The 26,542-nt window shown below is 41.5% G+C and overlaps 2 protein-coding genes and 1 long non-coding RNA gene across 5 annotated transcripts in view; 2 read left to right on the forward strand and 1 right to left on the reverse strand.

The window, feature by feature from the left end:
- The first annotated feature begins 2,306 nt into the window (after positions 1 to 2,306).
- On the forward strand, positions 2,307 to 15,764 carry PM20D2 (peptidase M20 domain containing 2). Of its 3 annotated transcripts, XR_009727904.1 has the most exons (8): positions 2,307 to 2,803; positions 2,885 to 3,033; positions 5,623 to 5,765; positions 8,658 to 8,812; positions 10,126 to 10,261; positions 11,828 to 11,963; positions 14,390 to 14,497; positions 15,295 to 15,314. XR_009727904.1 is itself a non-coding variant. In XM_061369802.1 (7 exons), exons 1-7 carry the CDS (start codon positions 2,345 to 2,347, stop codon positions 15,495 to 15,497), a joined length of 1,353 nt encoding a protein of 450 aa, XP_061225786.1. In that variant the 5' UTR covers positions 2,307 to 2,344; the 3' UTR covers positions 15,498 to 15,764. The 3 variants fall into 3 exon arrangements, 2 of the variants coding, with proteins under 2 accessions (XP_061225786.1, XP_061225787.1); XM_061369802.1 differs by lacking the exon at positions 11,828 to 11,963 and having other exon boundaries at positions 15,295 to 15,764; XM_061369803.1 differs by lacking the exons at positions 14,390 to 14,497; positions 15,295 to 15,314 and having other exon boundaries at positions 11,828 to 12,858.
- A 477-nt stretch (positions 15,765 to 16,241) lies between these two features.
- On the forward strand, positions 16,242 to 17,876 carry LOC133221140 (uncharacterized). Its single transcript, XR_009727905.1, has 2 exons — positions 16,242 to 16,865; positions 16,906 to 17,876. It is a non-coding gene; the product is annotated as an uncharacterized LOC133221140 (long non-coding RNA).
- Positions 17,877 to 20,712: 2,836 nt separating this feature from the next.
- LOC133221136 (gamma-aminobutyric acid receptor subunit rho-1) overlaps positions 20,713 to 26,542 on the reverse strand; it is a 30,125-nt gene continuing 24,295 nt past the window's right edge. Inside the window, exons 7-10 of the mRNA XM_061369801.1 lie at positions 26,030 to 26,170; positions 25,417 to 25,569; positions 23,773 to 23,969; positions 20,713 to 22,988 (exon numbers count right to left, since the gene is read on the reverse strand). Of these exons, the coding sequence (XP_061225785.1) occupies positions 22,701 to 22,988; positions 23,773 to 23,969; positions 25,417 to 25,569; positions 26,030 to 26,170 (779 nt within the window). The 3' untranslated portion in view covers positions 20,713 to 22,700. The remainder of the gene's footprint in view (positions 22,989 to 23,772; positions 23,970 to 25,416; positions 25,570 to 26,029; positions 26,171 to 26,542) is intronic.

The following is a 26,542-nucleotide window of genomic DNA, read 5'->3' on the forward strand; positions in this document are numbered from 1 at the left end:
CGCACACTGAAGCCGGCTCATGTTCATTTTCTCATCGATCAGCACCCCCAAGTCCTTCTCCGCAGGGCTGCTCTGAATCTCGTCTCTGCCGAGCCTGTAGCTGTGCCTGGGATTGCTCCGACCCAGGTGTAGGACCTTGCACTTGGCATGGTTAAACTTCATGAGGTTGGCATCAGCCCACCTCACAAGCATGTCAAGGTCCCTCTGGATGGCATTCCTTCCCTCCAGCATATCAACCAAACCACACAGCTTGGTGTCATCGGCAAACTTGCTGAGGGCGCACTCAATCCCACTGTCCATGTCAGCGATGAAGATGTTGAACAAGACCGGTCCCAACACCGATCCCTGAGGGACACCACTCGTTACTGGTCTCCAGCCGGACATTGAGCCATTGACCACAACTCTTTGCGTGCGGCCATCCAGCCAGTTCTTTATCCACCGAGTGGTCCATTCATCAAATTGATGTCTCTCCAATTTAGAGACAAGGATGTCATGTGGGACAGTGTCAAACGCTTTACACAAATCCAGGTAGATGACATCAACTGCTCTACCCCTGTCCATTATAAAAGGCCACCAGATTGGTCAGGCAGGATTTCCCCTTAGTGAAGCCATGCTGGCTGTCACCAAGCACCTTGCTTGCTCCAAAGGGCTTCCTAGAAATCCCTGAGCAAACAGACCTGAATTATGTGGCCCATTTGCTGAGTATGTGCTCCCACAACTGCTGGAAAATAAAAACTGCGTGTATCCACATGGTAGTTGAAAGTTCAGCCCATGTTTTTTTGGGTGGGTGGCTTTATTCCACTTGGAAGGATTTGGAGTAGAGAGAAAGAACTGGCCACAACCACAACACTTGCCAGAGTGGGTTACAAGAGTAAAAATAGCTTGTGACAAATATAAGGCATGGGAACCTGAACTCGGAGTGACCGAGAGTCCTGTGGGGTTTGGGTGTCACTGGGAAAAGCACCTCCCTCATCCTCTGTGGAGGGGGGAAACTTGCAGTTCAGCACAATAAAGCACCTTTCAGGTGACAGAGGAGTCATGGGGAAAGGATATAGTGGATAAACCATAATTAAAATGAACAAAAAGTGAATTTCTGGTTACTACATAAATACGGGAAAAACACCAGATTTTGTCCTTTTGTTCCTGTTGACTTCAGGTATGGGTAGGTTAGATAGGCAACGTCTCTGCTATCTGGCTTGTATCTAAAAACTCCACACCCACTCAAGTTCTGATAAACCATCATTAGTGATACATGCACATTTTAAACAAATGCCCTGTTAACAGCAGCTTCAGGGAAGGAAAACAACACAAAACCATGAATCTGATCATCAGGATGTCATTATGAAAGTCAGCAAAACCACAGGTGATTACTGCTTGGACTTTTGTGGACAGAACTATGTGCCCACATGCCATGTGGCATACAGGGAGCAAGTCCAACGCTTCACTAGAGAGCTGAACTTTCTGCACTGGGATGGCGCAGAGGCTCAGTCCACATGCTGTGCATGCAGTGCTGCAGATGGCATCAGCTTTACCATGCTTAAACGAATCATAGAACCCGCTAGGTTGGAAAAGATCTTTAAGATAAGTCCAACCATTCCCAGCATAGCCGAGACCAACACTAAACCATGCCATTGAGGGCCTCATCCACACGGTTTGTGGACACTTCGGGGACGGTGATTCCAGCACTGCCCTGGGCAGCCTGTTCTAGTGCCTGCCCACCCTCTCTGTGAAGACATTTTTCCTGATATCCAATTTAACCTCCCCTGGCACAGCTTGAGGCCATTACCTCTCATCCTATCACCTGTTAGCTGGGAGAGGAGATGGACCCCTTAAGGAAGAAAACAAAATCCAGGCAGAGAGGGCTTCTAGTTGAAAAAAATGAAGGAGATAATGGAGAAAACAGGTGTTGCTTTCCAAGCCCTGCAGTTACGGCAGATCTCGCACTTGAACGCGATCTGTGGAAAACAACACACAGGGTGCAGGCTGAATTCAGTTTGTTTTGACGGTAAAGACACGTGTGTGCACGGAGTGTGTTGAGCCTGCTGTTACAGTACAGCCGTGAAAAGCACGAAGCGGCTCCCCGGCTGCCACCCGCGCCCTGAGCAGAGCCTGAGGCGGGCCCCACCTCGGCCGCCCGCTGGGCGCGCTGGGACTGGTAGTTCTGACAAGGCGAAGCCTGCAGGCCTTCCTTGGGTAATGAACTACGTTTTCCAGCGTGCACCGCGGCCGGGAGGAGACGATAAAAGGGGCAGTGGGGGCGCCGGCTCACGTTTGCGGGCAGGTCTGTTGCTGTGAAGTGGTGTGTGGCCTGCAGGTGCCTCTGGGGCCGCCCCGCCGCTCCCTCATGAGGCCGCACGACCCGCCGCACAGCGGCCCCGCCGCCGTGCTGCCGGAGCTAGAGATGCTGAAGCAGCGGGCGTGTGAGAGCGTGGAGCTGAACGCGGAGCGGCTCAGCGCGCTGAGCCGCGACATCTGGAGCCGGCCTGAGCTGGCCTACGAGGAACACCAGGCACACGACACCATGACCCGCTTCTTCTCCAGCGGAGAGCTGTCGGGCGCCGCCTGGGCCGTGCAGCCGCGCTACAAGCTGAGCACGGCCTTCCGCGCAGAGTGGGGCACAGCCGCCCCCCAGACACAGGGCGTGCGCCCGCTCCGCGTCGCCTTCCTCTGCGAGTACGACGCCTTGCCCGGCATCGGGCACGCCTGCGGCCACAACCTCATCGCTGAGGTGGGAGCCGCCGCCGCGCTGGGGCTAAAGGCCGCCCTGGAGAGCCTGCCGCAGCCGACAACCGCCGCGGTCCAGGTGAGAGCCCCGCCGAGAGCGCAGGCTGCGACCTCGGCCCCCGTGGGTCGGGCGGGTCCTGACTCTGTGTTTGTGCTGCAGGTCACTGTGCTGGGCACGCCTGCGGAGGAGCAAGGAGGAGGCAAAATAGACCTGATAAATGCTGGAGCGTTTGATGGCCTGGATGTGGTTTTTATGGCACACCCCTCGCAAGAAAACGCAGCTTACCTGCCCGATGTGGCCGAGCACGAGTGAGTGAGCACGTTCAGGTGGAAAGGATGGGCTTTTGACTAGCCTTTCCTCCCTTCAGTAAGGGAGCTGATTTGGGAGGGACTGAGTTTTAGGGCTGGAGACCTTGCAAGTGCCCTTCAGATGAGCTAAGTGTTTGCAGTCAGCTAAGGAGACGGGTTCTGGATACTCTTGAGCCGTTCTTCAGAAGTGCAGTGTTCAGCCTAGTGTTAAAGGTCCCCGACTGCACTGGGATAATCTTGCATGTATTCCAAAAATCTGTTCTTCTGATGTTTCTGGGTGTTTCTGTTTAAACATCCATTATCGCATTCGTTAAAGAAAGGGCAACTGAAGGAGATCTCATGGATAATAGTTCCTTTCTTTCCTGATCACCAAGTCATGTAGTCCTCTGTATGATTTTTAATCAGTTTTGAAAGTGCTTCTGTTACTGTTAAGTTTCTGTGGTAAAACAGATGAGGTTAGGAACACTGAGTCTTCCTTATCCAGCTACCTCTGTCATATTTCATCATTGTGTTTCTGAAGTCTTAACTGGTTATTGTAGTCTCCTTCCAAGAGTTATCCTAACTTGTTTTTTGGTTACTGTACCCTAAGTCTGTATAATTTAAAAAATGCAGTTTTCATTGATAATTTTGTCTTTCTGTTCATTTCAACTCTTGCAATAGCCTTTTATGTTTGATAAGGTAAGATTGAGAAATCTCCCTTCAGAGGTGATGGATGTAGGACTCTGCTGTGTGATGCAAGTCCTGGATAACCTTTAAACTAGAATATGGAGGCAGCATGGAATTGAAGAGTGAAACACGTTACTACTTCCAGAAGCTTGGAATACTGAGTTTGTCATGATTTATGTAATTATGAAATTCCAATGGTACAAGGGTTGTTTCGGTAATGTAATTGTCTTCAGTTGTTTCCAAGGAATTTAATCACTAAATTGCTAGTACTACTGTATCTGCAACCTCTGAAAGCTGGCTTGTGCCTAAAGTAAAATTAGCACAGTGGGATAATTGTGGTGGATACATGCCAAAATTCGCTGATTCTTTTTTATTTATCCTTCGCTTAATCTGCCTATTTATTGTTGGTCAAACAGGATCCACATTCTTCTGCTGATACCCTTAGACCGGCTTAGGATGGTTTTGTTTTCACCAAAATCTGTTGGGTTTTTCTAAAAGTATGTGACATTTGTGCAGCAATAGAAGTACAAGAAAAGGAATGGTGAAAGAACTTTAATAAGCGCAAGTTTCTTGGAGTGGGAAAAAAAATCGCAACGTCACTTTCTGCTTGACCTTGTCACCTTCTCTATGTTTTTATTGGAGAATATTTAGGGATCTGTCCTGCTGCCTTTGTGAGTTGATTTGAGGGATTGCAGTCTAATACTTGGGATTTTTATGGATAAGTATTTCTATTATAATGATAATAAATTTTAAATATATCTCATACTACAGAATAAGATGTATGATTGTCTTGAAGGATGAGGGGGAATGGAAAAGGGCATACTTGGGTTGTAGGCAGTAGCAGGAGGTGTTTACTGCTGCAGCAGTGCACTCCATTGTATCCTTTGCTGGCCAGTATTAACACAGCATGGTTCAGAGTGTGAGGGTCAGCTCAGGATAAGTGGCTAAGTTGGCATTTGTGCAATACAAGCAAGTTAGGCTGGTCCTCTCTGGCAAGAGACAAGTTGTGTGGAGCTCTGTGAGCTTGAAGATGGATTTTTTTAATGTGAAAGACTGAGTATTGGGTACAAACAGATTTAGTTAAAATCTCTGCTACTGGCAAAAAATGAATAGTTGTGTATTTGATAAATAGCACCTCATGTGGTTAACAGTTTTTTAATATTTGCCTTTGATGTAAAAAATTTTCATATAATTAGAAATATTAAGTTGTAGAGCTAATATAAATGGCCTTCAAATGAAGCAAAGCATGAAAATTCTTACTGCATATGTTCAGGTGCAGTATTTTGACTTCAATGAAGTTTGAAGATAGCCTTTATTATTAGATCTCTTTCCGTCAGCTTTTTTGAGGTGTACAGGGAAAGAATATCTTTGCTGTAGCACAGTAATTTGTATTTTATACTAGGCTTTTCTTTTACTACACTTTAGACCTTGACTTTTGTTATTTAGACATGGATATGTGATGTTATGAATGTGCTTTTGCTGTGTTATACACTGTACACATACATATGTTTGACAAGAATTAAGGCAACTTATAATTTTGATTCAGAGAAAAGGGTTTTTTATCCTCTGAGAAGAACATTAGTAACTTTAAGTCTCAGAACAGCCAGGCAGTGTAAAAAAAAGTGTTGGAGGAATATAGTATGTGAAGCCTGTACTTTTCAGGAAGAGGCTGTATAGTGGTGTATTACTGGTAACTTCTGATGTTTGGCTCTTGGTATTCAATTTCATTGGTTTTCTAGAAATCTTTAAGCATTTTCCTGCATTCAGAGATAGTTCAACTTTACACCAATGTAGTGCCAGGCAAATTGTTTGGTGGTGTTCTGCACAAAACTGAAACATTTCTCGGAACAAAAGGGACTTTTTATTTTAGAGGTTTTTTTTCAGTGAATGGAAAAGAAATAAGTAATGCCTTTTATTTCCTAGTGTGACTGTGAAATACTATGGAAAAGCTTCTCATGCTGCTGCTTATCCTTGGGAAGGAGTTAATGCATTAGATGCTGCTGTTCTTGCATACAACAATCTGTCTGTTTTAAGACAGCAAATGAAACCGACCTGGAGAGTTCATGGTGAGATCTGAATTAAATCTAATGTCTAGCAAGTAAGAGCTTAGGCTGTTGAAATACTAACTTACAAAATCCCACTATTTAAAGTATTGCATTATTGCACTAAATATTATAGTCTTTTCAAGTATTATGAAATAGCACAATTTCTTTTAAATAGCTTTCTGTTGCCTTTAAAATCATGTCAGTGTCCAGTACTAGCTTCTGAAAATAGGCTTATAGGTCAGATTCAAGAGAGGACTGTGATACCTAGGTAGAGGCTAGGCAATTTTTAAGTGTTTGCACTTGGAAGTTGCAGTTCATAAAGAAAAAAAAAAAGTGCTAAGTTTTATTTTGGAGCACGGCCTTGAATTCCTTAAAGATAATGTACATGTTCTTGCAAAGGTGTAAGGTTAAATGCTTCCGAAAAAGTGTTACTGCGGGATTTTTTGTAGTAGGCATCCTGTTAATTACATGATATTTACTGGAAGGGTGTCAGGGTTTAGAGTGATTGAAATTTATTTGCTGAAGTACAAAACCAAGCAATGGCAGAAGCCTGTAGTTTTAGTGAGTAGCTCATTCAACTAGATGTTCACTGGATTCTAGTATTTAATATCTACTAGACTTCAGATTAGAAAAGTCACTTTTGTAATTAGACATGTTAACCATTAAGCTTCACTCATACTCCTTCAGCATCATGCATTTCTTTTTGTACAGTGAGAAAGTTTCAGAAGTTGACATGGAAGCTGCCCTTCATCTCCAAACCCACGTTTCCCTTATTGCACCCAGCGCAGCTTTTTTTCCAGGTTGAAATTAAGGAAGTTTGCCATTTCTGCAGGACTTCTGAATGTAGAACTGTTTATTTTGAATACTTACTATGAGCTAAAAACACATACAGAAGTTCTGAGCTAATCATTATGCCTCTTAGTGCTTGTGCTGTATATGTGTGTATTTCTCTCCGGGGTATCTGAAAGGAGTCTGGAAGCCCTAACTGTTTGCAGTTTCCTGTGCAGCAATACCCAAATGAATTTCACACCATGGGCATAGCCTCTCTATCCTGTGGTTTGTAGGAAACAGGGTACTTAAATTATGAGTTCTGTTGTGTGAAAGCCGAGTTAACGTTGGAGGTGCCTGAGTCTTCTATTTAATCTAAGCATAAACCCCTAAGTACTTTCTTCATAGTTTCTAAAAGCTTCATGGATAAGGTGGGCAAAAAGGTAAGTATCTAAACAAGCCTCCTAGAAGGAGCACTTCTGAAGTACAGCAAAACTTAAATTACTGTGTTGATACATCTGCTGTCATAAACCTGGTTTTCAAACTGGAAATACTTAAAATACTTCTGGGAAAGTATAAGCAGCTAGAATGAGATTCAGTTTTAGGAATGCTTTTTTTAGAACTGTGTTGAAGATCTCGTGTTGTAGACTTGTAGTAACAGCAGTGGCTGACTGAAGTGATCCTAAGAATCTTAGTTTTAACCCACTAACAGAAACTGAAATAATTTCCATTACTGAAGTCTGGAATTTCTAAGCCATTTTTTATGTACCTGAATACTGTTGGTTTGAGTTTGTCTGATACTTCATGAGTAAATGTTGCCCTCTTGAAATACAGGAATGTAAATTTCTTTTTCTATTTAAGAAGTTGTATTAAACAGGTTGTAAAAAAACCAAAACAGTTTCATCTAGAAGGGCAAGCTGGGTGCTACTAGTCGTGTCCAGGAAGCCTACTTTTAAGCTAGATAATCTATCCAGTCCTTACTGCAGCTGCTTTGAAATTTAAGTGTAAACATACTCTTAGACTCTATCAAGTTCTGTTTACAAGTGGAAATTATTTACTTATTGAGCTACTTGTTTTGAGCAAATGTTACAGTATGTGTCTTGCAAACTTGCATGATTGCCTTCTGGTTCCTTTGCTGTGCTTTTCCTTTTGTTATGGACTAGAACTGATAGTGGCTTAAATCAGCACTTTGTTTACTTTATTTGGGAGTGAAAAGTTTTACTTGAGGGGGAGTTCATAGTCTTAATAGGTTTTCTGCACCAGAAGTAAAGATTTGTTGCCCTTTTGCCTCCTGATAGTGCTGTTATTTCAGGTTTCAGTGACATGCATCAGTAGCTTTGAGCAGTATTTCCATTTAAAGTAGATAGTTTCTCAGGTTCTACAGAAAACAGATCTTACTTGACATATATAAATTGGGGGTAGGAGGCCAGGGAAACAAGCAAAGCACCCTGTTGAAAGCAACTAGCTGTTAATGCATTGAAGTCTAATGTAGAATTGAAGTATACAACGTTTATTGTTGAAATATTTAGGTACTAAGGCTCTGACATAATTGAAACTATATACTTGGTGATGTTTCATTGAGGGAATAGTTTCAGGTCAAACTTCACTCTGCAATAAAACTATCTATCTTATACATTCCAATATTTCTAAAGAATTAGTATGAGGAATTTAATGAACTTTCTGTGGACTGCAACACACCCATTGCTCCGGTATTGTTGAGCAGTGCAATTTACTCCGTTTCTCTCCAAACTGGCAAAATAAGTTGGAAACCTTTAAAAGTTGGAATCCAAGATAGCCTTTATAACAAAATCTTATTTCAGTGGCAGCCATCTTGCTTTATGACTCTGCATTGAATTTCAGGGCATTAATTACAAATGCTAGTTTGGCTTTAAGGTTTATAACAAATGTCTAACCAAAGAATGTAATGAAATAGTGCTGAAAAATGTATGCATGTTCCACTTAATCTGATGGGACGAAGAAACTCTTATCCACATACTGTATTTTTGACATTCTTTGTATTTCATGCTTGGCTGATGTTTTGGTTTTTGTTTATGTATTTAGTTCTTGAGCAGTGAGTTTCATGGCAGAGCTGAAGATCAAGCAGTTGTAGTTAACACTGGTAATATGACTTTTCCCTTTCTGCAGGTGTTATAAAAAATGGTGGTGTGAAACCCAACATTATTCCTTCTTACACTGAGCTGGAGTTCTACTTGCGTGCCCCTTCAATGAAAGATCTTTCTGTTCTGATCGAGAAGGTTGAGAACTGCTTCAAATCTGCAGCACTGGCCACAGGATGCAAAGTAAGAATGTATTCATGGTCGTGTTTAATATATGAAGATAAGGTAGGCTGGAGTAGGAAATGGAGGCTTAAAAGCATTTGTCTGCATGGTATTTAGCCAGAATATACTATTTGTTATTTTGTTGCTGAATCCCCTGAAAGAAAGCTTTGGTTTATAAATAGAATGACACAGCATCATAGAAGAATCTGGACTGGGAGAATCTTCTGGAGGTCATCTAGTCTAAGCCTCTGTTTGGAGCAATACCAGTTAGAGCAGATTGCTTGGTGCCCTGTAGTCTTCTGAGTATGTCCAAGGATGAAATCCCCAACCTATCTCAAGTGCTCTACCCACCTCATGGCGACCGAGGTTTTTCCTGATGTTTAGACTTTGATGACTGAGCAGTGGAGCAGAGTTTGCCTGGAGAGACTGTAGTGTTTCCATCCTTGGAGATATTCGAAAGCTGCCTTGATATAGTCCTGGGCAACCAGCTCTGGATGACCCCGCTTGAGGAGGGGAGTTGAACAAGATGATTTCCAGAGTGGGTTTTCAACTTCAACCATTCTGTGATTCAGTTAGCATTCTTTTTTTGTTTGTTTGTTTGTTTACTTTTAGTAAATGGAAATGTTTCCTGTAGCTGGTTCCAGCAATATGATTACCTTGCAGTGTATTGCTGAGATACATGGTTCTACCTACTCTGTAGTTACAGGTTTGATTAATACAGCTGTGAAGAGAATGTCAGTGCTCAGCAGAACAAATAGGTGTGGTGTACGTGAATGTGAGTTAGTGAGATTTAAGGTCTGTTTGAGGTATTGCATGCTGTTTACTCATATGGCCTCCATTCTAGCTAGAAAAGGATTTCAGGAAGTTAAGATCTCTCTTGAAATTTGACATTGGTATAGGTTTTTTACATTTGCTTTCAAACTTCTTGCTGGTGTGAAGTCACCTATGGGTAGGGCTGTAGTACTGGACGTGTTCTAAGTAACAGTAAATTTGGTGAAGGCCTAACTTGATTTCTGTGTAGTTTAATAGTACCTGCAGTGGAAACGTTTAGTCAATTACAGGTGTTGCCTATTTTTTGGACATGATATCAGTGAAATCCATGCTTCTGGAATTTGGCTGTCTAGTGCAAAGTTGATGGAACACCAGCTGTGTTTTGATCAAGGGTAATACTTGGCAGAATGTTGAATATCTGAAATAAACTTAGTACTTATGTCTGTTTTGACATGGACTTGAAGTATCATTATGTACTTACTTCTTTTGGTCTTTTAAATCGGTTTCATTAAACTGGCTCGAGTTGGAGGAAAGCTTCTAATAACTCAAGTTTTTTTGTCTAGGTGGAAATAAAAGGTGGTGAAAATGATTACTACAATGTGCTTCCAAATAAGAGCCTGCAGAAAGTTTACAAGGAGAATGGAAAGAAGCTTGGAATAGAATTTATATCCGAAGAGTGTATCTTGAATGGTTTGTCAGGTAACTCCATCTGGGCATTTTGTTACAATTTAAGCTTAAATTGATCAACTCTTTAAGTGTATAAAAGAATGGGATAGAGCTGGGTTAAATATATCTTGGTCAGAGGAAAAAGCCAAATTGGAAAGTTGAAGCTCTGTAAAAGGATCATACCTCTGGCCTGTGTTTCTGTATTTGTTGTAGAAACTAGGAAGCTTTCCCAACAATAGTAATTTTCCGATAATATTTCTGAAAATATTTCAAATACGAAACAGCTTGGCTGGGGGGAGGTGTGGAAGGATGGAAAGCGAAGAACAGTCTTCCCGAGAACATTGAGGATGTGTGATGGATTGCAGCCCATTCTGTTTTCAGTCCTAGTTTGCTGTGAGTGGAGATTGGACTTTATTTTCATGAACCTTGTTTAATAATATTTCCAAGCTTACATATAAACAAATTTGCTAGCATCTGACTAGTATTTGAGAGGGAGTTTTTGAAGAGACTTTAAGTGGAAGTTTAAACATCTCAGTAACCCTAATTTAAACCTATTTCCATTAACAGGTAATCTTATGCCTCTAACTTTAGTTCATGAGTTCAACAGATTAGTTTTCCAAAGGGTGCCGTTCAAGTAGGTGTTCACTTCTGAGTCTTGACTATGTCTCAAACTGTGTCACTTTCTCGGTCTCTCAGAGCTCAAGTAATAGGAATATGAATTCTTGAAAAGTCAGGTGGGTTTCTCATTACTCATAATTTGTTTTTTTTCCAGAGTCTTTCTGCAGGAGCTCTGTTGAAGTCTTAACCTGCTGATGATATTTTATAGCCTTCAGTACTGATCATAACTGTATATATAAACATTTTTACTCCACTTATGTCAAAGGTTTTTCTCTTTGGGTAGAAGGAAGAGATTGTTCTCAGTAAAAAGTTGTTACTCAATTTCATTACAGCACTGATCTTCTCTATATTAACTGCAAAATATATTTGAGATCTTGGTGCTTTGGGACAGAGTTCTCTATAAAATTTTTTCTTCCTTGTGGTGTAAGTAGGGTTTACAACTTTGCTCATTTAGCCTAAGAAAGGGTCTGAGGAATGTCCCTTAGAATGTTCAATGAAAATGTTTGGAGCTCTGGTAGTAGCTTCCTTCAAAACACTGGTTTAAGGGTGAAGATTGTGAATACTCGTGATCTTTCATTCCGAAGGCTTCTGATGAGCTTAGTACAGACACCTAATTGTAATAGTGCTTTCATATGTAACTTACATGATATGCAAAATGTTAACTCTTAAATTGCTTAAACTGAAACTCCCCATATGCCTGTCCTGTCCTTAAATTGCTTGTCAAATGTCAGAATGTGCTTGAGCAACTGCTTTTTTTAATCTCACACTACAGTAGGCTTTACTGAGTTTTCTTTCCACAGCTGCTTCTCTGATTTTTTGCAGTGGGGCTTCAGGAGTGAATAACAAACCACAGTCTCTAGAGACATAGGAGTAGAATTTTGTATGCTACCCTTTTTTGGGGGGGTTGAATGTTTTGTCTCATCTTTTTCAAGACTTCTATTTCTGTTTAGTTTTCATATGGTTTTCAATGTTTTCTTTTAGGATATCAGTTTCTTCTGTTGAAAGGGAAGGAAGATAGCTCAGTTGCTTCTCCATGTCTGTGCAGCAGAAAAGTCCTTAACAGATGAGCATACTCGCTGCCACCTCTACATGGGTATTAGTATCGGTCTGCTCACAGGTATCGCTCTAGGCAGCTAAGCGTTACAAAGAATTCCTTCAATCCATCAAATCATACTACATTTTGTGTGCCTTGTGCACACTCTGCTCATTTGGTACACAGAAGGGATGATGTGAGATAATGTGAATCTGAGTTAGCTTTGACCAGGTGACATAACCTGGTTCTCCTTCTGCTGGTAGAGTGGCTCAACTCCAGGGTAATGACTACCTCCCAAAGCAGATGGCGTAGTTTAGCATGCCTTAGTTGAGGTACCCACATTAGTAATAACTTCGGTACTTTTAGCATTCATTGGCTTCCTGTGCACAAGACTGGTATAGATGATCTTATGGAGCCAGTATGTTTTGAAAATACCACTTTTAAAGCTTGGGGCTGTATATAAATGCTTCATGGAATCTTCTGCATTTTCCCTTCATTTCTTGTGTGTGGTAATACTGATTTCCATTATGTGTTGAGTGACTTGAAGAGGTTTCTGTGTCAGCTTCAGGATATATTTTTTGAGAGGCTGGAGCCCCTAGTACCTTTCTTTTGAAGGCAGCGCACAAGTCTATATATTGTGTTGATATTTGTGCAGTTATTTATGCCTCTAGAAGGAATTCCAATTCATACATCTCTACCAAGCATACAGATCCAGATGCTTGTATGGAACCCGTTGGAGTAATTGATGTTTTAAACATGGCACTAGGTTAATACCACAAAAGGGTGTTGCATTTTTTTCTGAAAGAGAGAAAGATGTAACTGTGTCATGTTCATGGAAAGCTGTCTGGATTTTGGCTTGGTAAGCTCTCCATCCTACTAGAAAAAAACAAGTTTAAGTTCCTTACGTTCAGCAAAAATAACTTGTGAACTGGTAGTAGATTGGATATGGACATAAATTTAAGTGGAATTACATGACCAAGAGCTGTTTAATGCTTCATTTGCTGAGTGAGAGAGCAGGGAAAAAGGCCAAGAGTCTTTCCGGAAGTATGTGTATTAGGACTTAGTAAAGCAAGTTTAGAACTCTTGGCCTAGTCTGAAGTAGGCAGAACTTCCAGACTTCTGGTTTGTCATTTCAGGCTGACCAGAGAATAGAGCAGTACTGTAGACTACTAAAAATTAAAATAACTTGCTGCTGTGCCGAAAGTTGGATTTGCTCCAAATGCACACAGATTCAGTGTGGGAAAAGATCATGGTTTTGGACAAGTGTTGCCACTTCAGCTTGTAGGCAGAGCAAATAGCAAGCTAGTCTTGTCTTTGATCACATAATGTAGGCTGTATGGACTCACTTTTAATAAATATATGTTTCCAAGTAAAATCTATATCCTTCAATCACTTCATTACTGAATCCTTAAGGCATTAGCGATACCTTCTCTCCATATTGTGATACGGAGGCTACCTGATGTGTTACAAATAACTTTAAATCTTAAGAACAGTCACTATGTAATGCCATTGCTGCAGAAAAAAAAAACAAAACAATAAATCTTGCAGCTCTGATTGGCCTGAATAAACATTAAATGAGATCTTAGTTGGTAATCCCTATTTTCCTCCAGTGTGAAACAATTCTTCCTTTGGTATCTGAATTTCACAGTAACTGATATGTTGATTCCTCTGGATTCTAAATGGTGGTTTAAAAAACAGTGAGTGGGTTGCCTGTTTGGTAGAAAAAAACGGGGGGGGGGGAGACGGGGACTTGGGAAGTAGTTGCAGACTCTTGGATGATTTACTGTGAAGGATCTACTGCTTCTGGATGGAATCATTAGAAAAGGCAGTACGGTGAGATACCAGTAGCTAATGTAACACTAGGTAGGCATGAAAGCATGAAAATCTTCATTGCTAGTAAGAATTTTATGTCTGCAAAGTACCAGCATTATGTCTGGAGTTTAGTCTCATCTTGTCATTTTAAGAGTGTTTGTGCTGCTGAAGATTTCCATAACTGAAAATAATCAAAAGGCACAGGAAAAAAATGGTCCTCAGTCTGGTTTTGTTTAAAGATAGATTGTTCCTACCTCAGAGTCCCCTTCCAGATGCTGAATATTTGCATATTGGTGAAAAGTGGGCTGTAGCAGGAAAACAGCTGAACTGCCTGGTACTCGCAAGGTTTGTAGCTTTCATTGTTCCTGAATTAACAGCTTACTGTCAGGAGATGCTTGTTAAAAACTCAACAGTAAATGGAATAGGGACATGCTGGTAAATCTTCCCTGCAGTCCAGTAACTGATTATTGATCATAAGCACAGTAGAGAGCAGCATCTGAAGATTGCTAGTTAGGGAAAACATATTGGTGATGGAGACTTCTGTATGGATGACTCACCAGGTATACTTTTAATTTAGTATTTGGGGTAAAGGATATTACATTTTAGATATGGGCTGGAGATATCTTTCATACATTTTCTTACAGCATTCGAAGCTCTTTAACACTTGTTCATTAAGAAAATTTCTATGCTGCTTCTAGGTTCCACGGACTTTGGAAATGTTACATTTGTAGTCCCTGGGCTTCATCCTTATTTTTATATTGGCTCTGATGCATTAAATCATACTGAGCAGTACACAGAAGCTGCAGGTGAGCAGAAGTGAAAAGGGCTAGAGGTTTGTATTTGGAACCTTTGTGCCTTGTAGTGACTGGTTCCTAACTTTTCACTACAGCAGATCTAGAAATTATTTAAAGTTACAGAGGATTAAAGCTTTCACATGCTTCTGTGGTATTCAGAGGCACTGTGTAGTAAATGTATAAAAATGTAAGTACTAGATCTGAAAGTGGCTACATGTGAAATGGAGTTTCTTTCTTCAAGCATGGTGAGATCTGAGCTGAATATGGACAATTAGCTTAGCTAACTGTAGAGCTGCAGAAAAAAGCTGACAAAATGTAGAAATTGTGGGTGTGGGTGTGTGTGTGTGTTTAAAGCTGAATGCATGTGGGAAGGATGACCTCTCCTTGTGCTAAAAGCCTGACTTAGTATGCCATCTAGACAGAAGATATTAAAGTGATTATCCCTAGCAGAGTATTCAGAAGAGCTTCTAAACATGAACCAAAAGGTGAAAGTAATTTTTACTCCTTAAAGCACAATACTCAGGAAATGTAATAGAGATAATAGTATAAAACTCTGCATTTTCTAAAAAGGAAAATGTGAACACTCACTTTTCTGATTTCAGTCTTATTTATGTCAGTAGCAGAAAGTTAAGTACTTGCATGTGAAAACTTGTTTTGAGGCGTCAGAAAATAGACATACTTCATGCAAGTAGATTTTTAAGAAACTGTTCTTGAATTGAAACTTGAAGATCTTGTAGAATATGCCTTATGCTAGTGGTTTGTGTCTAATAGTAGTAGTCTAACCTGAAATTTCTCTTACTTTTCTGCAGGGTCACAGAATGCTCAGTTCTATGCTTTGCGCACAGCAAAAGCTTTGGCAATGACAGCACTGGATGTCATTTTCAAGCCAGGTCTTCTAGAAGAAATCAGGGAAGACTTTAGACAGGTGAAGCTAAAAGAAGAGGGGCAAATAAACCCAGTAGAACCTATCAAAGAATCTGGAGTTGGCACAGGAGCATGTGCATCCCATTAAACTTTATTCAGCTTCTCTCAGTAGGACTGACTTCATGGAGATGCTGTATTTAAATCCTGGAAGGGGCTGGATAAACACATAGCTGAAGAAATGTTCAATTGGGGGGGGGGGGGAACTTTAGGAAAGGCAAACAGTATCATTGCTTTCAAAAATGTGCAATTTCATCTATCTGTAATGTTTGCTGTATTCTGTATGTCAATGAACTCTGGAAAGAAATCTCAAATACATTGTCTTTAAGCTGCAGTGTTGAAAAAATGATAGCATTTATTTCTGTATCAGTGATTTTCTGTGTATTGCTAAAGTAACATTCTTTATAGGGGAAATACGACATCTACCAGGAAATGCTGGTTAAAAAATAGGCTCTGTTCACTTGATGATCAAAGACTGAATCGGATCTATGAAATATTTCTGCCTGGCCAGTCACTTTTTCCTGGGACAAGATAGAGGCTTAAAACCTGAGCTGATTTCACTGGAAAGAAGGGCATATGTTTGGAGGAATGCCTGATTTTGACAATAGTAACCTCTAGCAATGGAGCAGAACCATTTTTATGGAAATGGCATCTTTAAAGTCTGATTGTCCTGAAATGCATTGGCTTGCCTCCTAACAGTTTCGGAGGTGATATGGAGAAGTCATTGATCAACAAATTGGAAAGCAACTGAATGTTTATTTGTTTAAAATAACATGTTGAAACCACTGCAGAGAACTGCATGTGCTCCTTTTTTTTAAGTTGTACTTAAAAGGCAGTACTGGTGTGCACACGAGGTGTTGCACTAGCCTAGCTGATCTGAAGGATCTGTGTAAATCTAACACAGTGGGAATCTTTCTCACAAAGTTGCAAGCCTGGTACTGTGAAGCAGTAAATGAAGCTAACCTTAAACTGGCGTGTGCAAACCAGTAAGCTCTTGAGAAGTTTGCACTGGGGATTGCTTGTGCAGTACCTGGCTTCTCAAAGATGTTTGTTCCCATATCCTGTAAGATAAGTAGATGTGTTAAGTTTTGCCAGTTGTCCTTCCTGTGTGTTAATCTGTTTAAGCCTTGTTATTTTGCTTCCCAGAAACACTTAATATTGCTGATTTTACCTAGGTTGGTGGTGTGTGTGTCCAAACATGTTAGGAATATTTTTTCTAATTCAGTTTTTAAAGGATCACTTGAGTACGTAGAGAAGGAACTAATCTTTTGTTCAGATGCAAACAGCTGAGACAATGGACAGACTGAGTGAAAAAGCAGCTTTTTGGCTAACGTTTTTCTAAGCATAAGTGTTACAGTAAGCTTCTGAAAAGTAGTCAAGCAAACTGTATTCCCCAGGAAGTTGGAATACCCAGATTAATTACAGAAACCTGATTTTTATCAGAACCAGTCTCTAAATGGTGAACTCTAGAATTCTAATAAGGATTTATATTCTATTAGTTTCTATATTCAGTTTCTAATTCTGGAAAGAAACAGATTCCTTAGCTTAACTGGGCAGTCCCTCTGCATTTCTGCACACTTTTTAACACAGACTTCCAGCTGCTGTTTATGAATTCTTTTGAGACTTTCCTTTCTTAGAGGGATGACTGTATGTGTGACTATACAGCCTCTATATGTTGTGTAGACAACAACTTGACAGTTTTTAGACTTTCTGATACTTCAGCCTCTGTGTTTGTAGTAATAGGACACAGACTGTTAAATATATTAACTGCTCGGTGTCCTTTGTATAAGTAACTGATTATGTAGGAAGTAGAGGCAGTTAAAGGGGTTTGTTTTATATTACAAGCCAGTTAGTTGAAGAACATGACTGTAAGCACTCCAGATTCCAAGAGGGTCTGTCCTTACACCAGTGTCCTTGCCTTCAGTAGTAAGCAGTTTTGACAGATGAATACATGAAACAGGTGAGTGTTGGACTCTGAGTTATAGGTATGTCCAGGATTGTAAGTTGGATACTAAATCCAACTGAAATTGGTCCAAGGTTTGTCAAAGGAACTTTCTCTGCAATTTTTAACTTAAATCCTGACAGTTCTCAGACACAGTTACAATTTATTAAGTTCTGTTGGGCTAACACGCTGGTTTATGAATTTCCTTAGCATAAGCGTCTTCCTATTTCCTCCTGCATGAGCTGCTTACCTTCTTGTTTTGCTGTTTTTATGGTGCAGTGTTGGGATCTTAGTGATTGCGATACATGCTGCATTGTTGTTTCCTACTGGCTGATGTGTGTTACAGGCTTTTCAGGTCTCTTTGTCCAGACTAGCTGGCTGTTGGCTGCATCATGCCCAAGATCATTTAATTACGCATTTCTGAATTAAAATCATGTCCTCATTTTGTTGTAATTGTTGCTGGAATTAAAATGAAACCGAAGTGCTGATTAAAGATGGTATCAGTAAAGCAGTTTAATTGTGACTGAATTTTCTTGTCTTTTGATTAATATTGGGATGCTGCATGATTTCATTTGAATAGCATGTTTGATTACTCCCCCAGTTTGGTATGATTATGTAAGAATGAGGATGTGTAAGCTTTCCATTTTGGTCTGCCATAGTGAGCAGGATTTTTTGTGAGGATTAATACTCTTCAAATACAGTATTTAATGGTAGTCTTTATAGTCATAGGGCTGTTTTAACTATTAAAACATGTTAGAATCCATTGAGTAATAGGAATGGTGCTTGGGAGGGCTCTCTGGAGAATCTCTGTGAGGCTAAACCTGGTCCAGCCTCCAGCAGGAAGTGGACTTGTCGCCAGCACTGGGTAAGATGAGCTTGTCTTCATTTGTTGAATTCTGGAAGCCTTCAAGGGTAGAGGCTTTGGACTTCCTCAGGCAAGTTAATTCTGATTTGTGCCTCAGAACACTCATTCCTTAGGTCTAGAACTAAAGCAATTTGGGATTTAATGTTAGGATTTTACTATCACAATGATACTATATATGAGAGAAGCTTGCTTCCCGTGGGAATAAAGTTGGTAATTTGTGCTCATAAATCTATGACAATATCAAGCATGGTTTTTAAGTTACCCTGGCTGCAGTCTTCCCCAAGATGCCTGTAACTTAAGAATATTGGAATATATGTCAAGAATAGTACTTCTAGCAATGAATCAAAACGTGTAGGTAATAAACTGTATTTGCCAAAATGATTCTGAACAGCTGAATGCGAGTCACAGAAATATGAGGTGATTATGTCCAGACTTTGTGAAGAACTTAAAGCCTCTGCCCTACCAACTACAGTGCTTTTTTAATGGCTTTCCTAAAACTTGAGTAAAAGATAGTTGTGGCTTAAAACAAAAAATAAGCCATGAAATGCAATGGATTACTTCTCATGAGAAGACTAGGAGAAAAGTTGTAACCTGCTGAGTTGAGCTACGTGGTGTAGAAAGGTCCAGCAGCCTTTCTTTAAACAGTAAATAGGAAGCTGCTACATGTTCTTGTGGATCATATTTCTATAGTAATTTTGTTGCCATAAAGTTCTTGGACCTGGTTACATTTCCTCACAGGAACACAGTCTTGCTTGTGACTGCAAAGCCATAACACATTAGCTGTCAAAGTGAGTCTTTGTCCTGTATTAACTGAGTGATCTTATAACATGCTAACAGCTTTCTTTAAAACAGATTTTTATTTAGAACAAAGTGTTTAAGGTTAAAATGAAAAGTCTACATGATTTCATGTTTTTTTCCCTAAGGATTACTGTTTCCTGGCCATTAACAGCCATCCACAGGGCCTTTGTCCACCAGTCTGTCTAGTTGACTCTTGCTGGCACACACATCTTTTTGTCAGGGAGCAAAAGTGCATACCTCTAAAGAGTTATTACCCAAAATCTCTACTAAGGAGACATTGGCACGATTGCAGCAGTTTTAGATTCCCTCAGGCCCTAATGGAAGTTTCTGACAAACGCATCAAGAATTTACTCGGCCACAACTGCTTTTGAAACTCCTTATTTAAAAATACAGTGAGAAGCCAAATGCCTCAGAATTAGGAAAGGTTGAAGTCCACATGGCTGTGGATAGTCTTAACAGCTGTTTATTCAGTGTTATCACATATGATTGTGCGAGTGTACTTATACAAAGTTACCTTTTCAGCTATTTAGTCTCAAAGGTAATGGGCAAATGTAATCACAGCCAATTTCCACTTAGCTTCTCCAGACCATATTGAAGGATAAAAGCTCACAAATGTAGTTGATGTTCATCAGAATTACAGTGCTGGAGCCTTGTTCATTACTATTTAATAAGTACTTAAAAGTCATCAGGAGTTGTAATTTTCCTTGGTTTTCTTGTTTTATATATATACTTTTGTTTTATATATATACTTTTGTTTTATATATATACTTTTGTTTTACATATATACTTTCGGTTCTTGGAGGCTGAAAAACACTTCGCACCTCATGGACTCTCACAGAGATCATTCTTTTGAAGACAGAAAATGCACAGTGCTGTACAAATGTAAAGTTTTACTGTGATTTTGAGTGCTAGAGATAAACCCAAACAAATAACTGATTTCTTGTGGCCGGGCAAAGGAGCAGAGTGTAAATGATTGGGTACGAAACTCATACGCTGAAAGGCTAGAAGATAAAAAGTGGTGTATGTAAATACGTTTAATGAGTACACTTGTTGATAGCAAACACTGCCTGTATGTGACATATCCTTATAGAATACATCTATATACACATTTACATAAGACTGAAAAGGCACTAGAGTTTCCCAAAATAAAACACAAGTAAATTAACAATGTAAATCCAAACATGGTGGTTGGAGAATCTGTTCACGTTGGTGAGCTGGAAGGGAAGCCTTTGAAAATCACTCGGGAAGTTAGGAACCAGTCTCTCACTGAAAGCCAGGGAGTTCAACATGCTAGTTCCCATTTTTATCTTCAGAATCTCCCTTATACACATACTAGTCAGATGCCAAATAACATGTAGCATGAGATTAAGGAGTCTAGAAAGGAACGTACAGTACTGCAGCAAACTACATAGCATTAAGCTTCTTATGAAGCTGGAGAGCTTACTATGAGATCTGGCACTCCTGTTCGTGCTGTTCTTAAATTGTAGGAATAAATGGGTTCTCACAATACTGAGAATCTAAATACATTCTTGTGCAAGTAGTGCCCAAGTTGTCTCGCAGCTCTTTGTGGGAAAAGGTGCCATTGTAGCAAAGAATAAGGTAGGGTGGCCAGCCTCTCCTCTGCTTTTGCCAGAGTGACCGTTCTGCCTCTGACTGAAACGTATATGGTTTAAGAAAATAGACTTTAATTTCCTGAAAAAGCCTACTGAAGAATAATATGATATGGAGGAAACTTGATAAAATGAAACCAAGTATGTGTATGTGGGGGGAAAAAAAGCAGCTATGTAGAAATGAGTACTAAAACTATCTCATGGATGCGTGTGTTTTAATGGCTTTTAGCTTTTGTGATTTCATTGTGTCACCTATGGAGTGTAGGCTGTAAGGGCAAGGTGAGCATAGCTTGTTTTGCACATCATGATTTTAGCAGTTGTAAGAAAGGCTGCGTATGTTTACGTGATGCTTATTTACATAGGAAATTAAAGCAACAGCCAGCAGTGTTCAAATAGCCGCAAAGTCTGTGTCACGAGCCTGATGGTAGAGTGGCTGATTAGCCAGGCTAGGGCAGGTCTCATGTCAGAAGATTCACTTTCCTTTTAGAGACACAACTGCTTTGGTCCGATTCTCAGAGCAGCTACCTCTGTCAGAGACAACAGCAGCTGCTGTGCAGGGAGTAAAGAACTTGGTAACTGCATACAAAATTGTGTGTGTGTTTAAAGTCCTGTTCACCCAAGCCGTCTGTTAGCTTTCTGGATGTAGTTGTACAGCACATGGCAGCAGATATGCTATACACCACGCTTTCTGAGACACCTTTGGTGCTCCTCTTATTGTAAAGGCCCCTGATCCCATTCAACTGATTCTTGTCTTCCTGAGCTATTTTATTACTTTCACATTGCAGAGTTTGCCTCTTCCATATGGAATATTTCTACTGACTGGCTGCTCTGCAGAAACCGTGATGGAGAGCTAGGACTTGAGTCAATGCCAAGTGCCCCCAGCTCCAGCTGCGTCTCTTTTCTCCTGCCCTGGAAAATGCTGGGCCTGCTTTAAGGGCACAGAGGGCTGCAGGGTGACAGGGAGACAGATGCAGCATGGAAGCAGAGTCCTCAGTTAGATGTACCTGGGTCTGCAGTGGAGCTGCTGCCTCGTGGTGGAAGTTCTTTTTTACTTCACTCTGAAGTTTTTGGCATGGTATCTTTAGTAACTCAAATATAAAGTCCTTACTACTGCTTTGTCACCTGTTAAGCCCCTTTCTACTGTGCTTTTACTAAAACCCAGATGAACCAGGCTTTTCCTGGAAGCAAATACAACTAGTGGCTTTACAGGCTGCAACAGGTTCTCAGGCTGTACAGACCAGTAACGCCCAGACTATCTCAGAGAAAATGGGCTTCTTGCAGAGTAGTTTTACTCTTTGTAGACACCTGGTTGTCTTCACTGGGTCATTTTGTACAGAGACCTGTTTCCTTTCCCAGGAAACCCAAGAAGAAAACTCCCACTGACTCAAACAAGCAGATCCAAGGAGAGCTCCTGTGTTCCCAGAAGACTTGATTAGCGCTGTTCCTTAGTGAATGTACATTGCCAGTCATACTTTAAAAAGATAGTCAAAATAGCTTGGTGAGATTTCTTTCTTTTAAATACGATCAGGACAAAGCACAAGTCTGAAAGTATTCCTATGTGGACTTGCCAGCACAGTACTGTGAGGGCAGCATGCATTAAGCAGTGAAAGCAAGCTGTAGCTAGCAATAACATTGTCGAAGTGTTTTCCAGCACTGGATGTTTTGTGTTTGTAATGGCCGTTTCTGACCTCATCCTGCAAGCATGCAAGTATTTGCATATTCTTGCTTTTACTGTTGTTGAATGTGTAGAAGTCTGCTGAGTTGAAAGATGCATGCACATGCTCGGGTACTTGAAGAATTAGGATCTCAGGAGCACTAAATGGAGGATGCACTATATATAAGCAACTGGTAATTATAGTCGCTTATTAAAATAGTTTACAGTGGCCTATGAGGCACAAGAAAGAACGTAGCACAGCTTTAAGTAAGTATAAAACTTCCGATCGTATCACCTCTATTTTGCTGAAATGCACAATAACTCGCACAATTATTCATGCCACAAGTGAGTTTTATCTGTTAGCCTATGAGACTGTACTTTCATCGAATGTCACAATGCTCTGTGACTACAGGAGTTAGGTATGTTTATGAAAAAATGGACCAGTATATCAAGTTAAATAGGATGTATGCACCAGGGAATATTATCCGGGAGTACTTGTCAATGGCATGAGTGTCGATCCGCATGCTGACGTATCTCTGGTTTTTCCTCCTGCCTGAGCCCCTCTCAGACCCCAGTGCCAGCTGCACCATCATTCGGTCTTGTTTGTCTCCATTCTCAGACATGTAGTTCCCCAGTTCATTCACATCCCCGTCGTTGTAACTCCCGTCCATCATCACGGGCCGGGGCTGAGGTAGGCTGCATGCACAGGGAAGCTGTGGACACAAGTGCGAGATGGGTTTTAATAGTTTCCATCTATACACAGATATCCCTTTTCTCCTTACAGAAACAGAGGAGAGAAGCCTGAGGAAATCAGGATGCTGGGACACAAAAAGGGAGAACTAGAGGATCAGCAGCTTATTCCTTCTCCGTTTTTGTGCCTGCAAGACACAGTGTAGTCAGGGAGAGAGTGGGGCTGGCTCTGGAAAAGCTCATTCAGCTTCAGCCCAGCTATTGGGGTGTAAATAAATGCTGGACCTGTACCTTGAAGCTAAGAAAATCAGAGGATGTGGGAAACCACAAGGAGGAATGTGTGAGGCCTGTCCCATTGGAAGAGAAGAGACTGAAATTGTAGGTGGTTATAATTAAATGTAACAAAAGCAGGAGGGAAAAATCTGGACCATTGTGTAGGTTCAGACTGTGCCTGGGGAAAGGTTAGATAAAGCACGAAATGCAGTATCCATCTGGTGCTATTGACAGGCTTGGATCCTCAATATAAAAAATATTTAAAGGTAAAATCCTAAAACCTATCCATTTTATACAGGTGGTAGAGGACTATATGTAGAGGGAACCAGCATCCTCAAACTCTGAAGAAAGAGCAGTGAGCTTGGGTATGGATTGTCTATAACCTGGAACACTTCTCTGCTGGTGTCTTTTTGCTGCCTTCTCCCCAGGCAGCTGGGAGCAGCACACTGTAGTTGCAAGGTTTTGAACATTCCCAGGCATTTGCCATACCTTTTCCCAGGGGCATAAAGCTGCATTAGGGATAGAAAACCTCACCTTGTCCCGCAGTTTCCTCTCCTTCCGCTCCTGCACTGTAGTCAGGTAATTCACAGCCGCGTATTCCAGCACCGAGAGGAAAACAAACACAAAACTGACCCACAGGTAAATGTCCACTGCTTTGATGTAGGAAACACGAGGCATGGAGGCGTTCACCCCAGTGATGATCGTGGACATGGTCAGCACAGTGGTTATCCCTGGGAATACATCAGCAGAGAGACCATAAGACTCTGTCAAGCCAGACTCTTTTATCACAAATAGAGCTGCTGTTACAATCTCCTGACATGGGAATTCACCTTTCAGTATTGTTTTTCACAGCCGGGTGATGGATGTCACTGCCCAAGAGGGTCCAGGCAGCCCTGATTTCTAACTTGGGTTTTCTTGTATTTTTGGTGAAAACAGCTTTAGTTCTGGTCTCACGGTGTAGCCAGCCTGGCTCCTCACCACACCACCAGCCTCCTACCCCATGGCCAGGCAGCAGTGCTTTGACCATGTGCTGGCTGCACCCCATCTCCAGGCTCAGGACAGTCTGTCCCTGGAGGGGTACAAGTACATTGAGTTGGACTCAGTGCCCCTTATGTGCCCCTTCCAACTCAAGACATTCTATGACTCTATGATCCTGAGTATCTCCTAGTTCAGCCCCTCCACAGCATAGACACACATGAAGCCCATCTGCTGCTGCTACTGCTTCCACCCATTTCCACAGGCCTGTTTTCCATCTGCTCCTATGAAGTCCTGCTTTGTGGGAAGTCACCCTGGTCTGTGCCTTCCCTGGAGCAAGAGCAGAGACTAATGGGGTCCCACAGGGCAACATTGCCCCATGTTACACCATGGGTGAGCACAACAAGCACATCAGCAAAGGCAAGAACCCCTTTAGTTCAGTATTATCCTGGCTCTGAGGGAGGCTTTCTGTAGTCCTCTTATTTCAGGGGCTAATTATATCACATTTATGATCCCTTTGAAATTTGAAATGATGTATATAAGCATAAAGGACTGAATTCACAGGAGTATCCATGTGCTAAAGAGTGCTGCTAAAGGGAGTGCCTATATCTTCCAAAAAGCCATAGCCCAAACCCTTATGCTGCTTTTAATAAGGTCTCAAGGCAATGGATGCTGTTTCTAAACACAGACATGGATAACTGCCCCATTTACCATCTCTATTATGCCTCTGTATATCCTCTCCACTGAGGAATATGGTTCTAACAATAAATAATATCCTCAGGAGTGTGTTGCCTGGAGTAAGCAGAAACAAGCTTGGGTCTCAAAGTCTGGAAAACATAAACAGCATTTTGCTAAGGGCAAGGCACCTGCTTTGGAAGATTTATATCCGTATCGTAGCTCTGCTCCCATGGTGACTCCTCTGACATATGGCTTCATCTGTCTGAAAGATGTTGCAAAATGGAAAGCTGAATCCCTCACACTGCACTGTGCAAGCAGGGAAGGTAATTGCTTGGTACTGCAGGGCAGATGGAGAGTTTGTACCAGGGCCAGGCCCCTGCATGGGGGACACACGTGTGGCATAGCTGATTTCCATGCCACAAGGCAATAGGGCAGTGCTTGGCACAGGGGATTTCATCTTGATGGTCAAGGCTGCAGCTGCAGCAATTGTCTCTTAGGTCTGCTGACTGCAAGGTTGGTTTTTACCTAATGGGACTCTGGCAGGAACTGCTCGTCGGTCGATCCAGAAGGACACCCAGGACAACATGACCATGAGGGTGGCGGGGAAGTAGGTTTGGAGCAAGAAGAAGAAGATGTGTCGGCGTAAAGTGAAGTTTATGTAGAGGCGATTGTACCACCCTGTATAACAGAGAGAAGGAAAAAGAGAACTCACACCTATACCAAAGTATTTTCAGGTAAGGTCATGTTGCATTAGGGGAAAAACTCCTCATTTGCTTTTAGAAAAACATTGTTAATGACCACAGATAATTGCAGTTTACAGAAAGGGCTCCTTATGGAACCAGCTATAAAAGTCAAAGCATCTTTCAGGACCATAACTTCCAGAGAAGACAATATAACCTGTGCACTTGAAGAGTTTAATTCTTGTTAAGGCTTGGTGTGATCTTGAAGAAGGATTGTCTTTCTAGACAAGATAGAAGTCTGTGGCAGGGAGAGCAGCTTCAGCACAGAAAAGAGGCAGATCTCATGGGCCACAGAAAGGCCTCTCAATGGATAATCCTTCATGGCCAAGGTCTGAAGGGACAGCTTGCACCCCTTTTTGCCCTAGCCCACTCTCTGTCAGACACACTCTGGTTCTCACCTGTGCTGCTGTAAAAGGCGAGCTTGGTGGTGGTGTGAAACTCCTGGATCAGGAACTGGGACAGCGATATCCTCTCATCTGTTTTTAGGGAATCGTTCCCATTCTTCCAGTAGAGCATAAGGTCATCTTCAGTGTAGGCATCTAGGGCAGCAAAGCGAACCTGGGCAGTGCCACTGCACTGAGATGTCACACCCGCAGCCCAGTGTGTCCCCACACACCTTCCAGGCTACCTGGGGGTCCCGGCTGAAAAGGCCAAATGCCACTGCCTAGCTGAGAGCCGTGTCAAGGGTGGGTATGTCTGCGGCAAGGAGTGGGCTTGCTCCTTGTCACAGCCCTCAGGCCTGACGCCTGGTACATCATCATTTCACACACATAATATGTACGTTGGGTAACCCGCCACATCAGAACTTCAACAATTGTCCCTCTAAATGTCCTAAAATCAGAAGCAAAGAAAGGAGCCTCAGACGAAAGGGCCTGCTTAGGGTAACAGGAGCAGCAATCTACTGATGGTCT

Source organism: Neopsephotus bourkii, unplaced genomic scaffold, assembly GCF_033783945.1.
Source record: "Neopsephotus bourkii isolate Nb327-2 ecotype Australia unplaced genomic scaffold, CSIRO-AGI_Nbou_v1 NB_1511, whole genome shotgun sequence".
In the NCBI taxonomy this organism is placed as follows: Eukaryota; Metazoa; Chordata; class Aves; order Psittaciformes; family Psittacidae; genus Neopsephotus; species Neopsephotus bourkii.